The sequence below is a fragment of the Anabas testudineus genome, chromosome 22 (genome assembly GCF_900324465.2).
Source record: "Anabas testudineus chromosome 22, fAnaTes1.2, whole genome shotgun sequence".
Classification (NCBI taxonomy): Eukaryota; Metazoa; Chordata; class Actinopteri; order Anabantiformes; family Anabantidae; genus Anabas; species Anabas testudineus.
The window spans coordinates 677,382-694,377 of NC_046630.1; the positions used below are offsets into that span (position 1 = coordinate 677,382).

General features: G+C 38.7%; 1 protein-coding gene across 3 annotated transcripts in view; it reads left to right on the forward strand.

Annotated features, from left to right (window-relative positions):
- The window catches only part of mdga2a (MAM domain containing glycosylphosphatidylinositol anchor 2a), an 84,718-nt gene that overhangs the window by 46,893 nt on the left and 20,829 nt on the right, over positions 1-16,996 (forward strand). For all 3 annotated transcript variants that reach the window (XM_026340369.1, XM_026340372.1, XM_026340368.1), the window contains exons 9-11: positions 3,312-3,584; positions 6,995-7,143; positions 9,741-9,918. In XM_026340369.1, the coding sequence (XP_026196154.1) occupies positions 3,312-3,584; positions 6,995-7,143; positions 9,741-9,918 (600 nt within the window). The remainder of the gene's footprint in view (positions 1-3,311; positions 3,585-6,994; positions 7,144-9,740; positions 9,919-16,996) is intronic.

The following is a 16,996-nucleotide window of genomic DNA, read 5'->3' on the forward strand; positions in this document are numbered from 1 at the left end:
TTCTGCAGGTGGACTTGAGGACGCTGTGACAGAAGTGTGGATCAGAGTTTCAGCAGAGCTGTGACCGGACACGTGTGATGTTCCTGAGGTGCTAGAAGTCTGTTTTTACTGTTTGTAGCTCTCGATGACACATCTGAACAGTGGAGACTCTTTGGATTCAGGTCACTGTTTGTGGATGATGATGATTTCAGATGTATTGAAATAAATCAGAGACAACTTGTTAACTTGTATAACATCACAACGCTAACGTCTCCCTCAGTCTCCGCTCTTCTTCCCTGGCTGCTCAGTTTTCAGTCAGAAATCTCTTTGGAGCTGAAACAACCGTAACAAACAGCAGCAGGAAACAACTGTGCTGAAAGTCCCAGAGAGGTGAGGGAGCCCCGCAGAGCAAACGTCACGTCATCCCATCAAACCGCATCACATCCATCACAGCAGACGCCGTTTCAGTGGAAACGCACACCAGCAGCTCCATCGCAGCAGGTACAGCGTTGGTTCGACGCCTCTGCTCAAGGGCGCGCGGGCAGCAGGAACACATGCTGTCTGTCTGTGGATGGAGATCGAATCTACGACCTTCCAATCGCGCGCCGACTAACCTGGAGGGTACCGTGTTGCACAAAATACCATCAGAGGATGTGACAGGAAGCTACACACACAAACACACACAGCTCCTGGCTTCCTGCTGCACTAAAAGGCTGTCAAAGTGAATCTCCTCTGCTGCTCGACTTGTTCTGATTCTCCGGAGAATTGATGTGGAAACTGGCAAGAAATCTTCAGCCGAGTAGTTTGAGACTGAAAACAAGTCAACGCCAACACTGACTCATCAAATCACAGGAAGCTCTTTAGTAACACAATCAGAGATGGAAGCAGCACTGAAGGAAAGATGTTCACAGCTGCAAGAACAACAATTTTATATAACAGATTGTTATAGAAAGAACATGAAGGAGCCATTTTCATCCAACATTTCATTAAACAAATGTTTGATCTTCAAACTGTTTATTGGAAATGTTGATTACAGTATTACTGTACAGTAAGTTGCTTCAGTCTTCACATTGTTAAACAGCCATAGAGCTCAGCGTTTCTACTGTTTACACTGAAATTATTTGGAATATCTTTTATTCTCGATCTGTGCACCTCTACAAAAACAAATGTTAAAGTCATTTTTAAATGTTGTTATAGTGAAAAACAGCAGCTCTGTGTGATCTGATCTAAAACACCACCTGTCCACACTGGGCTGCTTCTGCTTTTACCTCCCTCCTCATTAAAACTCTGCTAATCATTAACCTCATTAACAGCTAATTCTTCTTCACCTGAGCCTCTGTAGATCTGTAGTGTGAGGTGGAGGATCGGGCACACAGGCACAGACTAACAGACATACTGTGGAGGGTGGGGGAACTTTGACTGTGTGACTTCTCTGATTCTGAATAATCCAACAGCATCGGTCCGCTCAGCCTCTCTCAGTACTTAGTTCATGGTACAGTCCGTTTCACAGCGAACACAAAGTCAGGTTTTAAAAGCAGGGATTTTACTTATGTAAAAAGAAACATCTCTGTTCTCTAAACTTCCTGCAGTGTGTTTGCAGTTTCCACTGTGCAACAACACTAAGCAGATTAAAGTGAGGGCAGATTACAGGTGGATTACTGTGAAATAAGTGAAACTACATTCAAGTCACACACGACACAGATTTAACTGGAAGCAAACAGAAAATGTTTCTGTTCCTGAAAAGAAGCTGAAGAGGAAAAATAAACAACAACGTCTCAATCTGTGAAACTTAACGAGCAGAAAACATGTTGTACATGAACTGAAAGACGCTCATTAGAATAAAAACCTAAACGATATGAGCACAGTAAGTTTTCATGTCTGCACTTTATTGGTCATTAACTGTGTCCTGCTGCGCTTTTAATGACTTTTCCTAAACATGCTAATCGAGTTCACATGAAGCCTGAAGATAAACACTTATTAGCAGTTAGTAGCTTTTTTAAGGTTTTACTTTGACAATAATCCCTCACAGGCTGTTGGTTTTTTACTGGATTACAGGGACGTGAGTGGTGTGCAGAGGTGACGTCCCTACAATCCCTCTGATGAATGTCGTCCTCTGGCTTTTAAACAAGTTACAAACGTGCAAGTTAGTGAACAGACGAAAGAGTTAAAAGTGGAACTGACGACTGTAGCTGTTGTATAAAATCTCCCGAGGTCGTTTTTTTACGCGGATTACAGGAACGTCATTGTTGTGATGAGGAGAATAAGTTACAGCCGTAGCATTAACACATAAATGAGGTTTTCTTTAAAGTAGGGATACAATACATAGGGAAACTGAAGCTCTCTCCAAGGTTGTTTTTCATGTTGGATTATGGGGACGTTAGTGCTGTGTCGAGCTGTCAAAAGGGCTCAAACAGGAATCTGCATGAAAAATAATGAATGTAGGCAGTGAGGTGGAGAATGAAGTGTTCTTACACCTTCACTAATCATTCTACTGAATTAAATTATCATGGAAATAAAACTGCAACCACAGCAACACTTGTTACACTCTGTTATAATAAAGTTATTAGACTGTAGAAAGATCATAAACAAGCAGTGCATTATGGGAATTAAATAGCTGCGTCTTGTTTGACCAGTCGGATTCAGATTTAGACTTTTCCTCTTGGGTCAGAACACGGTCGCTGCTACTTTTCTGTCTGTCGATTTGTGTTTGACTGCAGGACGTTAATCTGTCAAGTGACACCTGTAACATGGCTGAAATCCTCTGAAGAAGTTCTGCTGGAGGGATTTAAAAAGACAGATCTGAAGCTGCCTTTGTGCCCTTTAGCAGAGCGCTGCGGCACTGAGGTTAAAGCCTGACTGAGTTTAAATATTTCAGATACTTAAGAGGTTTAAAGTTATTTCAGAGACACTTCTGGCTTCATTAAAAAGTGAAGAGAGAGCAGCCATGTCTGAGTTTGATCCGTTTAATTCAGCGAATCAACTTTCAGGTCGATTCATGTGAAAACTGATCTTCAAACAGACGAGCAGCGATTTTCTTTCTTCTTTTCATTGAATAACTAAAAGTTGCTGAAAGTGTTCGTGCCAGCTGTTCTGCTCTGGTCCAGACCGAGACCTGAGCTTCAGGAAGAAGTTCATGATGCCACTGTCGGTCCTCACAAGTATAAAAAGATTTTCCCACAACCTCATTTACACAGAAACAGCTTTTCTAAAGAATTTTCAAACCCCAGGATGTGTGATAATAATGATATATTGCTTATACTAATATTAATACTAATAGATTTTAATATTTTTCGAGCTGCGCCGCCTCACGTTTCCACTTCTCTCTCCATCAGTCCCTCCTGTGGTGGAGCCGGTGTATACAGAAATCCGTCAGGCTCTCAGCCGGGCGTTCGTCCTTACCTGTCACCTGCTGCGAGCTCACCCGGCCCGCCTCCTGCGGTATGAGTGGAAGCTAGGCTCCCGCCTCCTCACCGTGGGACAGTTAAGCGAGCAGCAGGGAGACACTGAATACCAAGTCAGAGCTCTGAACCGGGAGGGCTACGGAGAGTACACCTGTGACATCACCAATGAGGCCGGAGCGGGACGCTGCACCTTCCTGGTCACAGGTGAGTCGGCAGGTTAAGTTTCCTGTGGAGTTGGAGGTGATTGTGACCGAGACCTGAGACTCGACTGTTCAGACCGTGCAGGTTTTTCAGTCTGTTGAGAAGGGTTTTGTTAACAGGCCTCGGGTCTGTGGGAGTGTTGACAGACCTCGAGTTTTTCTTTTAGTACACAAGAGTAAAGAATCTCTGAGAGTTTGAGCAGCATAAATAAAGTGCAAAGCTTCAGGAAACATCCACATCTCACATGTCGAAGTCTTCCTGCTCCCTCTCTGCTGTTGGATCAACACAACAGACATCTGACACAAGCTAAACTTTATCTTGAATGTTCAGCTGTTTCTGTTTTGTTAAAAGAACCCTACCATGTTTTCTGTTCACGTTTTAGTGTATTAACTGTGATTTTACATTGAACTCTCTTTTCCACACATCAGTTTTTCGACTGGTTCCTTCACTGCTGCAGACACGCATTGCTGTCACATTGTTTCTGTCACATGACGATGTGATGTTTTGTACAGACACTCTGAGCCAAGATTGGAGACTTCTGATGATGATCAGTAGTTTTTTAGTTGGATTGTTTCACGTCTGAGTTCTTTTGCCTCAGTGCTGCTGGGTTCAGGTCTTCTACTGCAGAATGAGTATTAAACAATCACAGAGAAGATGTGTTGACTTCTGTTTCATGTTTATCCCAAAATATCAGTATTTTTCTAACCAGGATCTTATCAGAGTTAAAATAAAGAAATAAAATCTGCTGTCACTGTGGACTCGTTTCTGAATCGTCAGACTGTTGTTTTTAACCGAGCAGACTTTCAGAAGTCCCAGAGGAAGTGCTGTTTGGCTCAGTCGACGTGTATCTCCATCCTCTCCCGATGAAAGCTTGCATACAGAGACGCCCTGTCAGCGCTGCGAGACTCTTCCTGTAAAACGAGCGGCTGCACTAAGCCTCTTATCGAGGGCGGCCGCCGAGCTGCAGCGCGTTCTGCAGGCAGCAGCAAAAAGTGTTTAAAGAGGGGAAGTTGTAAGCTGAGGGTGGAGAGCTGATGGAAAACGACGCCGATTATGTCCGGCTTGTCGTTGCTGAGGTGAAGTTTGTGTTGTTAATCAGGTGTGAAAACGCTGGTGGCATTTTAAACCTCGCTCATCCTGCAGCAGCCAGTGAGTCGACGGCAGAGTTTCAGAATAAAGAAATTGTGACATTTCACTGTGACATTAAACATGACGACACAGCAGACTGTCACAGGACGGATGGGAACGTTCAGGGTTTGGACTCTTTAAGTTGAAGCAGCTGAAAAAAAAAGAAAAGACTCATCTTCATGTTTCTTTTATTCATGTTTAAAAGAATTTGCTAAGATCTGTGCATCTCAGCCCCGTTGACCCCCTGCTGACGTGTGACAGTTTGAACCAAATAGAAGGAGACGTCTTGTTTGGGTTTGTGACCCCCGTTCTTTTTCTGTGCGTTGGTTGAATGTGATGTTCTTTATCTTTACATTATTCATGTTTCCATCACCCTGAGTTACTGAAATTCAGATAATAATAATCTCCACAATAAAAACTTCATGAAAGCTGGAAGACAGGTGACGCTGGTCTCTGACGTTAATGTGGACTAAAGGCAGAAAATTAGGGCTGATGAAACACCGGTTCAGACATCTCTCCACCACCCAACATTTGCAGATTGTACTACTTTTTTGTGGTACTCTAAATCCTGTCGGTACTGGATTTCCCGTTCTTGTTAAAGTGGCTCTGAGGACATTGGTATTTTCACTTCCATGTTTACCTGCTCACACTCTTCTTCTCACTGCTTGTCTTTGTGTTTTATTGCCACCTGTTGTAATGTGCATCGTGTCTGACATGATTTTGCCCTTTTGTTTAACTAAAGATGCACGTGCACAAGTTAAACAAATGGTAACACAGACATGACCTTGACATTCTTTTTCTTGCAGTGAAGAGGTCACAGCTTCCCATATGAGATATAGTGAAATATAAAGTATTAGGAGGAAGTACCAAGACCTCAAAACTGCACTTAATTACAGTACTGTATGTTTCACAAACAACAGAAAGGCTCCTGTGGTGTTAAAAACAGGTTCAGTGACGTCTTGAATATCTGGTGACTTACTCTAGAACACACCACCATGTATCTGTGTCTGTCCCCTGTCTCCTACCCTCAGGTGTGTAAAGTGAAGACAAACCTCTGCTCTGTTTGCTCGTTTGGTTTGTTCAGGCTGCTGTGAAAGCTACAAGTCAGATCCCCTGAAAAGTCAAATCGTTTTCGCACCAGATGTTGAAAACCTGTAATTAGAGATTCATACTCTGAGTGAACCACGATCTTCATTTCACTGCTCAATACATTAAGTTTTAGAAAAGTGGTCTGAGACACTGTGTGTGTGTGTGTGTGTGTGTGTGTGTGTGTGTGTGTGTGTGTGTGAGACGCAGCTGAGTCAGCCAATCAGGACTCGGCTCTGTGTTATCACGTCGTTCACTCTGGAGGCTTCGTTCCCGTCAGTCGACTCTTCTTCTGTGGTTTAATCCTCCAACCTGCACATCAGCAAGACACACACACACAGAATATACAAATATACATGCACTCCAAACACACACACTCTGTTTACTGTCACATTAAGTAGAGTTTCATAATCCTGTTTCCTCTGAGATTAACTCTGACTCTTCTTCTCTGTTTTACTCTCTCATAATTTCTTCTTTTTCTCTCTTTGGACCAAACAAACATGAAAACTAGATAAATCGAGATCATATCATCAGAAGTCGGCTCATTCAATTCAATTCAATTCAATTCAATTCAATTCAATTTTATTTGTATCGTTCTTTTTACAATTGACATTGTCACAAAGCAGCTTCACACAACCAAAGAACAGTACATGAACAGTGTATGTGTATTAATCATAATAATGTGATTGTCCCTGATGAGCAAGCCGAGGGCGACAGTGGCAAGAAAAACTCCCTGAGAAGGCAACAGGAAGAAACCTTGAGAGGAACCAGACTCAACAGGGAACCCATCCTCATATGGGTGATTACATGCTGTGTTGGCAGCAGGCAGTCCAGTATAACAGTTAAAGTCTTTTAAGTTAATATGGAGTCCAGTTGGTCATGGTTTCCCACCAGCAAAAAGAGAAGCACACAGTGTTTACAGTCAGTCAGGATTTAAAATCTCAGCAGAGCTTTCTCTCAAATGTTTCTCCAGGAGGAACAGTTGGAAAACATCATCGTGCTTTTATACATGTTTGTAACATAGTGTAGTTCAACCTCTGAGACAGTTACCATAACTGTGCGTAAAGAGGAAAACGAGTAGAAACATGATGGAAATGTAGAGAAAACTATATAATAAAGAAATAAAGAACGGGTCCTGATCACTTGGCTGAATCGTCCTACTTCACTGAACCTGGCTCTGGTTCTCCGTGTCTCCTCAGGGAAAGCCAACGCTCCAGAGTTCTACTACGACACCTATGGCGCTCTGTGGCAGAACAGACCTACCGTCTACGGCTTCAAGCTGCAGTGGACTCAGATGGACCCAAACGCTGTGGACCGGATCCTGGCCTACAGACTCAGTTTCAGACAGGTCGGTGCACAAAGGATTCTGTGTTCAGACCCGGTCCAGTGCTGGGTGTTTCCTGCTAACCAGAGTCTGTTCCTTAGTTTACACAAGACAACGTCTTGGTTCTAAATGGCTGCATAGCTCCATCCTATGTGGGAGAGGGTTCAAATCCCGGCCGTTGCCTACCTCCAGTAGGGGTCCCTAGGCCAGACCTCCTTATGCCTACCCTGGGATATCACCTCACCCATGATAAATAAAACCAGAGAGTTCAGTAAAACTTTAGTTTTACCTGTCTGGGCACGTACACTATAAATACACCTGACATGACGCTGAATAAAAGAGTCTAATGTTTACATCCAGAATGATGATAAAATAAGTTTATAGAGCTCGACATTAAACCAGTCACAGCTACAAAACTATAGAAAACAGCTTTTTCATTCACCGGTATGTTAAATGTTCTATTTTCATGTTCCTGGAAGTCATAAAGGTGACAAACACAGAGTGAAGTCATTGTTGTTTGTTACTGGTCATAAACTTTAATAAAAGCTGTAAAACCGGTCTACGAGGTTTATGATCCAGTAAAAATCCTCCGACTGAACCAATCAGAGAGACACAGTGTTTTCCTGCTCAATAAAACTGTCTCAGAGTTGAATGAAAAACCACCACATTCTACAGGAAGCTTCTTAAATGTCTGCACATCCAAAAATATTCAGTCTGAGTCTGTCGCACAGGAAAACGTAAAACATGTTAGACCAGTTTAGTTAATGTCTCCTACGATCAGGATATGAATAAACCTCTTCTGCTTCATTTGTGCAGGCAATATTTAAAATTAAATGTGCTATTTCTAACCATAGCAGAACCTTGTTAATGTTCTGCTGACTCGTTTGTTTTCAGATTATCTGTGCAACATTTTTACTTGATTAATTCTCAAGTTAAATAAATGGTGATAAGTGAAGAAATAATGAAGCACAGATGTTTGTGGAGCCTCTATAAACAAACGAGACACTTTGGGACTTAACGAGCTTCTACAATAATCAACCTGTGTTTCACATTTTAATCTCAGATTTTTGTTTACAGTCGTGTGTTGAACTGAACAGGTTTTATTCAGACCAGCCTCACTGAGACGCAGAGTTTACACAAGGTTTGGTGGTTTTCCCTCCAGACATCAGTTATTCAGTTTAATTAGACGCCTGAGTAATTAATGTGAGATGTGCAGGTAATACAGTGGAAAGCACATCCAGCTGTACGCTTTTCATCACAACTGTGTGTATTGCGGGTTGGATGATGTGAGAATGTGCTGCAGTGATTCAGAAACAAAGTGCTCCTGTACTTTACTACTACTTACTACTACTTTGTTTTTCAGAATGTTTTTAAAGACATCCTTTAAGGCAGATTATTAGAAACCAGGTTTATATTAACATCAGAGAACTGTTGGTGAAGGTTCTCCTGAGGACAGAGATACAGATGTGTGTGTGTGTGTGTGTGTGTGTGTGTGTGTGTGTGTGTGTGATGCTCAGTGGCCAGATTGCAGTAGCTGGAGGTAATCCTCTCTCTCGCTGACAGATATAGGACGCAGCCTCTCTGTTTAAACCTCGCAGCATCTTGGTTTAACATGGTTCATGTTAAACTTTCCCAGGAGAATCTTTGTGGTTTTATCATGATGTAGAAATTAAAAACATTTTATTTTATCTCCCCAGAGGTTACAGGAACAAAGATGTTCTCGTCAGCAGGTCGGTTTGGTCCAGTAACTTTACACATAGCAGGAAGAAAATCTGAAAAATAAAACATGCTGTGAGTCTGAGCTGACAGTTGAAGCCATGAGGGGAACATGAAGTCATGAAGTCACGAAGTCCGACTTCACTGAAAAAGGATGAAGGGATGGGTTGTTGCCATGGTAACCCCATGTTTTTGCTGCAGAGGAAGAAAATGAGCAGAGAAGAAGTGCTGATAAGGCAGAAAATGACAAGTAGAAGGAAAGTAAAGAGAGAAATAAACACAACCTGCACAAAGCTGTGAGTCACAGTTTCACTCTGATGATTCCTGAGCAGCTGAATCTCATTCAGAAACTGTCGACTTCTCTCTAAAAATACAAAGTCAGAATTTTGCTAGAGTCCTGACCTAAACCCAACTGAACTGTGTTTCACCTGCTGACGTTAAAACAGCAGCAAGGAAGTGAAGAAGCTTCTGTAAAGATCTGACAGGAACACGTCCTGTGTGAGGTCTCTCGGAACTCAGTCCAAATGGTTGTAACTTGTCCACAGTGGATCTGTATTTTTGACTAAGCCTGACTGAAGCTGGTGGAACTTGTCCAATCTCTGCAGGTTTCAGCTCGTCTTTTTGTTTGTGAGGTTTGCGAGCCCAGAAGCGTGACTGTGGTTCAGTTGGTGGGGAAGTCGACAGTTGTTTAGAAAACCCCAGAGTTGGTAGTTCACTTCCCGGCTACCTCCAGTTGCTGGCCACAGGTCAAAGTGTCCTTGGACAAGACACTAAACCTGGAACCCCTGGTGCCTCAAGGGGGCAGACTGTCCACAAATAATTTCCCAAAAGGGATTAATAAAGTATTATTATTATTATTATTATTATTATTATTATTATTATTATGTGCCCCCGTTCTGTTTTAGATGGGTCAGTCTCGCTGGTGGGAGCAGGAGATTCCCATAGATGGAAACATCCGGATGGGGGAGCTGTTGACCTATAACCTGACTGAACTCATCAAACCGGAGTCCTACCTGGTCCGCCTCACTCCTATCACCCGCTTTGGAGAGGGGGACGCCACTGAACGCATCATCACATACAGCCGTACGTATGACATCATGTTGACTAGCAAAGGGTCAGTTCACCCAAATGACTACGAACCTTGTCCAGCTCCCAGTGTTTAGACTGGTGACTCCAAACTGTGGTCAGGTTCATGAGTCTAGACCTTGACTGAGTCCACCTGTGTTAAACTGATCTTACTGATCTCTGTGCAGCAGCTGGTTTGAGCTGCAGCCTGTTTTAATTTATAGATGTAAATCTCCAACTCCAACTCTTCATATTTTCACATGAACTTAAATATTTGATTTAAAAGTTTTATTAATTTATAACATTCAGTTTCTGTGCATTAACAAGTTACAAGCTGCTTCTCTATATTTCAATGTGGAAAACAGGAAAATAAAAGAGTTGAGATCCTGACAGGAATCTAAAGAAGTGTCAACTGCAGAGACGTCAAAATATAAAAAAATATATAAAACTAGATAAAGCATTTCCTGAAGAAAATGCACTGTGAATGCTGAATTGCCGAGACTCTCCCATAGAAACCCATTATAAAAAATTGATGAAAAAAGCTGAATATCTTAAAAAGTATAAAAGTTATCAAAATTCTGAATGGAAGCACACTTCTCCTTAAAAAGCTGAACATTTTGATACCTGAACGGTTTCTGTAGCTCAAAGTATGAAGGAGTAGTTAAAGGCCAAAAAACGTACGGAAGAATAATATATAATAACTAGATAAAGCATTTCCTGAAGAAAATGCACTGTGAATGCTGAAACGCTGAATCGATTCATGAAGAACTGCTGAAAGTTGATGAAGAGAAACAGGAAGTGTTTTAACAGAGAAACATATGAAGAAGAAGATAAAACAGCTGAATGTTAACTTAAAACAGCTGAAATAGATTTGATGAAGTTGATAAAACATAGCTGAATTTGTCTAAACAGTTAAATTTAAAGTTAAATGTTTAGTTAAAAAAGCTGAAATAGATTTGCTGAAGTTAATAAAACATAGTTGAATTTATTTAAACAGTAATTTAGATAAAGGCTGAAACGTTTTAAAACGCTGCTGAAATTAGCTGAAAAGAAACAGGAAGTGTTTTAACAGAGCTAAACATATGAAGAAGAAGATAAAACAGCTGAATGTTAACTTAAAAAAGCCGAAATAAATTTGCTAAAGTTGATAAAACATAGCTGAATTTATGTAAACAGTTAAAGGTAAAGTTAAATGTTTAGTTAAAAAGAGCTAAAATCAATTTACTGAAGTTTATAATACATAGCTGAATTTATCTAAACAGTAAAATATGAATGTTGAAGGTAAAGTTAAGATGTTTAGTTAAAAAAAGCTTTAATAAATTTGCTTAAGTTAATAAAACATAGCTGAATTTGTCTAAACAGTTAAAGATAAAGTTAAATGTTTAGTTATAAAAGCTGAAATCGATTTGATGAAGTTGATAAAACAGCTGAATTTATCTAAACAGTTAAAGGTAAAGTTAAATATTTAGTTAAAAAAGCTGAAATAAATTTGCTAAAGTTGATAAAACATAGCTGAATTTATTTAAACAGTAATTTAGATAAAGGCTGAAACGTTTTAAAACGCTGCTGAAATTAGCTGAAGAGAAACAGGAAGTGTTTTAACAGAGAAACAAATGAAGAAGAAGCTAAAATAGTTGAATGTTTACTTAAAAAAGCTGAAATAGATTTGCTGAAGTTAATAAAACAGAGCTGAATTCATCTAAAATAAAAAAATTAAAAGAATAGTTAAAGTTCTTTGTTAAAAACAGCTGAAAATATGTAGAAGAAACTGAAGCAGGTTAGCAAAGAGCCGCTAGCATAAACAGGCTAACTACACACGAGCCTGACGCTGATTTATAAACAGCCCTGATCACGTGACCCGACACAGCCGTTGCCACGGAGACTGTAGGGGAGAGGCGGGAAAGCTCAACCACCAAGATTTTCACTCGTGAAAACTGATTTGGAGCCCTTACAAACAGGCTTTTTTCAGCCAAACTACGATAGTTATCGTCATAGAAAGTGAACCACGTGAGAGCCAAGACTTTAATGAACCACTAGTGTGAATTTTATGTTTGAGGACTGAAAATTGTGGTCACAGGAGCGAGAGATCCAAGTGGACCGTTCAGCTTGTCGGACAGAATCTCAGACCGAATTTAACATTAGCGCTAATGGAGAGCTGAGGGGGACTCCCGTCACTCTGAGGCTCACAGAGAAAAAACGATTTGTCTCTGAGCTTAGATAAATAGCTTATCAGAATCAGGACAAGTTTTCCTACATTGTTGTGAAGAAATTATTCTGATAGAGTGAAAATTGTGGCCGTGTTGACAGTTTATTGAGAAAGATTTCGGTTTACAAAAATCGGCCTCTCCACTCTAAGCCGTGACGTCATCCACTCTAGCTGCACCAACGTTCCATCATTCACTCCCATTATAAAGTCCAAAATCAGCCAAAAACATCAAGTCACAAAAACTGAAATTATGGAAAAACTATAAAAGATATTAAAAAACTGAATGGAAGATTAAAAGAGCAGAAATAGCTGAACATTTTGATACCTGAATGATTTCTGTAGCTGAAAGTATGCTGAAGTAGTTAAAGCTGAAAGAAGAAGAAGTTGAAGAGTTGCTGAAGAGACTCTCCCATAGGAATCCATTATAAAAAAATAGTTATTAAAAGTTAAATATTTTAAAAAGTATAAAAGTTATAAAAATTCTGAATGGAAGCACACTTCTCCTTAAAAAGCTGAACATTTTGATACCTGAACGGTTTCTGTAGCTCAAAGTATGAAGGACTAGTTAGAGTCCAAAAAACGTACGGAAGAATAATAATATATAATATATAACTAGATAAAGCATTTCCTGAAGAAAATGCACTGTGAATGCTGAAACGCTGAATCGATTCATGAAGAACTGCTGAAAGTTGATGAAGAGAAACAGGAAGTGTTTTAACAGAGATAAACATATGAAGAAGAAGATAAAACAGCTGAATGTTAACTTAAAAAAGCTGAAATAGATTTGCTGAAGTTGATAAAACAGCTGAATTTGTTTAAACAGTTAAATTTAAAGTTAAATGTTTAGTTAAAAAAGCTGAAATAAATTTGCTAAAGTTGATAAAACATAGCTGAATTTGTCTAAACAGTTAAAAGTAAAGTTAAATGTTTAGTTAAAAAAAGCTGAAATCGATTTGCTGAAGTTGATAAAACATAGCTGAATTTGTTTAAACAGTTAAATTTAAAGTTAAATGTTTAGTTAAAAAAGCTGAAATAAATTTGCTGAAGTTGATAAAACATAGCTGAATTTATTTAAACAGTAATTTAGATAAAGACTGAAACGTTTTAAAACTCTGCTGAAATTACCTGAAGAGAAACAGGAAGCGTTTTAACAGAGATAAACATATGAAGAAGAAGATAAAACAGCTGAATGTTTACTTAAAAAAGCTTAAATAGATTTGTTGAAGTTATTAAAACATAGCTGAATTTATCTAAAAAGTTAAAGGTAAAGTTAAATGTATAGTTAAAAAAGCTGAAATAAATTTGCTGAAGTTGATGAAATATAGCTGAATTTATCTAAACAGTAAAATATGAAAGTTAAAGGTAAAGTTAAATGTTTAGTTAAAAAAGCTGAAATAAATTTGCTGAAGTTGATAAAACATAGCTGAATTTATCTAAACAGTAATTTAGATAAAGGCTGAAACGTTTTAAAACGCTGCTGAAATTAGCTGAAGAGAAACAGGAAGTGTTTTAACAGAGATAAGCATATGAAGAAGAAGATAAAACAGCTGAATGTTAACTTAAAAAAGCTGAAATAGATTTGATGAAGTTGATCAAACATAGCTGAATTTATCTAAACAGTTAAATTTAAAGTTAAATGTTTAGTTAAAAAGAGCTTAAATAGATTTGCTAAAGTTGATGAAACATAGCTGAATTTATCTAAAATAGTTAAAAAGTTAAAAGAATAGTTAAACTGTTTTATTAAAAAGAGCTGAAAGTAGAAGAAACTGAAGCAGGTTAGCAAAGAGCCGCTAGCATAAACATGCTAACTACACACGAGCCTGTGTCTGACGCTGATTTATAAACAGCCCTGATCACGTGACCCGACACAGCCGTTGCCACGGAGACTGTAGGGGAGAGGCGGGAAACTCCAACCGCAAAGATTTTTGCTAAGGTGAAAACTGATTTGGAGCCCTTACAAACAGGCTTTTTTCAGCAAAACTACGACAGATATCGTCATAAAAACGTAACTACGTGAGAGCCAAGACTTTAATGAACCACTAGTGTGAATTTTATGTTTGAGGACTGAAAATTGTGGTCACAGGAGAGAGAGATCCAGGTGGATTCTTCAGCTTGTTAAACAGAATCTCAGACCGAATTTAACATTGGCGCTAATGGGAGAGCGGAGGGGGACTCCCGTCACTCTGAGACTCACAGAGAAAAAACAATTTTTCTCTCAGCTTAGATAAATAGCTTATCAGAATCAGGACAAGTTTATCTACGTTTCTGTGAAGAAATTATTCCGATAGAGTGAAAATTGCGGCCGTGCTGACAGTTTATTGAGAAAGATTTTGGTTTTAAAAAATCGGCCTCTCCACTCTAAGCTGTGACGTCATCCACTCTAGCTGCACCAACGTTCCATCATTCACTCCCATTATAAAGTCCAAAATCAGCCAAAAACATCAAGTCACAAAAACTGTAATTATGAAAAAACTATAAAAGATATTAAAAAACTGAATGGAAGATTAAAAGAGCAGAAATAGCTGAACATTTTGATACCTGAATGATTTCTGTAGCTGAAAGTATGCTGAAGTAGTTAAAGCTGAAAGAAGAAGAAGTTGAAGAGTTGCTGAAGAGACTCTCCCATAGGAATCCATTATAAAAAATAGTTATTAAAAGTTAAATATTTTAAAAAGTATAAAAGTTATAAAAATTCTGAATGGAAGCACACTTCTCCTTAAAAAGCTGAACATTTTGATACCTGAACGGTTTCTGTAGCTCAAAGTATGAAGGAGTAGTTAGAGTCCAAAAAACGTACGGAAGAATAATAATATATAATATATAACTAGATAAAGCATTTCCTGAAGAAAATGCACTGTGAATGCTGAAACGCTGAATCGATTCATGAAGAACTGCTGAAAGTTGATGAAGAGAAACAGGAAGTGTTTTAACAGAGATAAACATATGAAGAAGAAGATAAAACAGCTAAATGTTAACTTAAAAAAGCTGAAATAGATTTGCTAAAGTTGATAAAACATAGCTGAATTTATCTAAAATAGTTAAAGGTAAAGTTAAATGTTTAGTTAAAAAAGCTGAAAACGATTTGCTGAAGTTGATAAAACATAGCTGAATTAATTTAAACAGTAATTTAGATAAAGGCTGAAACGTTTTAAAACGCTGCTGAAATTAGCTGAAAAGAAACAGGAAGTGTTTTAACAGAGCTAAACATATGAAGAAGAAGCTAAAACAGCTGAATGTTAACTTAAAAAAGCTGAAATAGATTTGCTAAAGTTGATAAAACATAGCTGAATTTATCTAAAATAGTTAAAAAGTTAAAAGAATAATTACAGTTTTTGTTAAAAAGAGTTGAAAGTAGAAGAAACTGAAGCAGGTTAGCAAAGAGCCGCTAGCATAAACATGCTAACTACACACGAGCCTGACGCTGATTTATAAACAGCCCTGATCACGTGACCCGACACAGCCGTTTCCACGGAGACTGTAGAGGAGAGGCGGGAAACTTCAACTGTCAAGATTTTCACTGGTGAAAACTGATTTGGAGCCCTTACAAACAGGCTGTTTTCAGCAAATCTACGATAGGTATCGTCATAAAAAGTGAACCACGTGAGAGCCAAGACTTTAATGAACCACTAGTGTGAATTCTATGTTTGAGGACTGAAAATTGTGGTCACAGGAGCGAGAGATCCAAGTGCACCGTTCAGCTTGTCGGACAGAATCTCAGACCGAATTTAACATTAGCGCTAATGGAAGAGCGGAGGGGGACTCCCGTCACTCTGAGGCTCACAGGGAAAAAACGATTTGTCTCAGAGCTTAGATAAATATCTTATCAGAATCAGGACAAGTATTCCTACGTTTCTGTGAAGAAACTACTCCTATAGAGTAAAAATTGCGGCCGTGCTGACAGTTTATTGACAAAGATTTCGGTTTACAAAAATCGGCCTCTCCACGCTAAGCTGTGACGTCATCCACTCTAGCTTCACCAACGTTCCATCATTCACTCCCATTATAAAGTCCAAAATCAGCCAAAAACATCAAGTCACAAAAACTGTAATTATGAAAAAACTATAAAAGATATTAAAAAACTGAATGGAAGATTAAAAGAGCAGAAATAGCTGAACATTTTGATACCTGAATGATTTCTGTAGCTGAAAGTATGCTGAAGTAGTTAAAGCTGAAAGAAGAAGAAGTTGAAGAGTTGCTGAAGAGACTCTCCCATAGGAATCCATTATAAAAAATAGTTATTAAAAGTTAAATATTTTAAAAAGTATAAAAGTTATAAAAATTCTGAATGGAAGCACACTTCTCCTTAAAAAGCTGAACATTTTGATACCTGAACGGTTTCTGTAGCTCAAAGTATGCGGGACTAGTTACGCGCCGAAAAACGTACGGAAGAATAATAATAATAATAATAAAGATTACGATAACAATACTGTGAATGCTCAAAAGCATTCACAGTATTGTTATTGTAATCTTTATCACTGTGAATGCTCAACAGCATTCACAGTGATAAAGATTACAATAACAATACTGTGAATGCTCAACAGCATTCACAGTGATAAAGATTACAATAACAATACTGTGAATGCTCAACAGCATTCACAGTGATAATAATAAAGATTACAATAACAATACTGTGAATGCTCAACAGCATTCACAGTGATAATAATAAAGATTACAATAACAATACTGTGAATGCTCAACAGCATTCACAGTGACTAGATAAAGCATTTCCTGAAGAAAATGCACTGTGAATGCTGAAACGCTGAATCGATTCATGAAGAACTGCTGAAAGTTGATGAAGAGAAACAGGAAGTGTTTTAACAGAGATAAACATATGAAGAAGAAGATAAAACAGCTGAATGTTAAGTTAAAAAAGCTGAAAACGATTTGCTG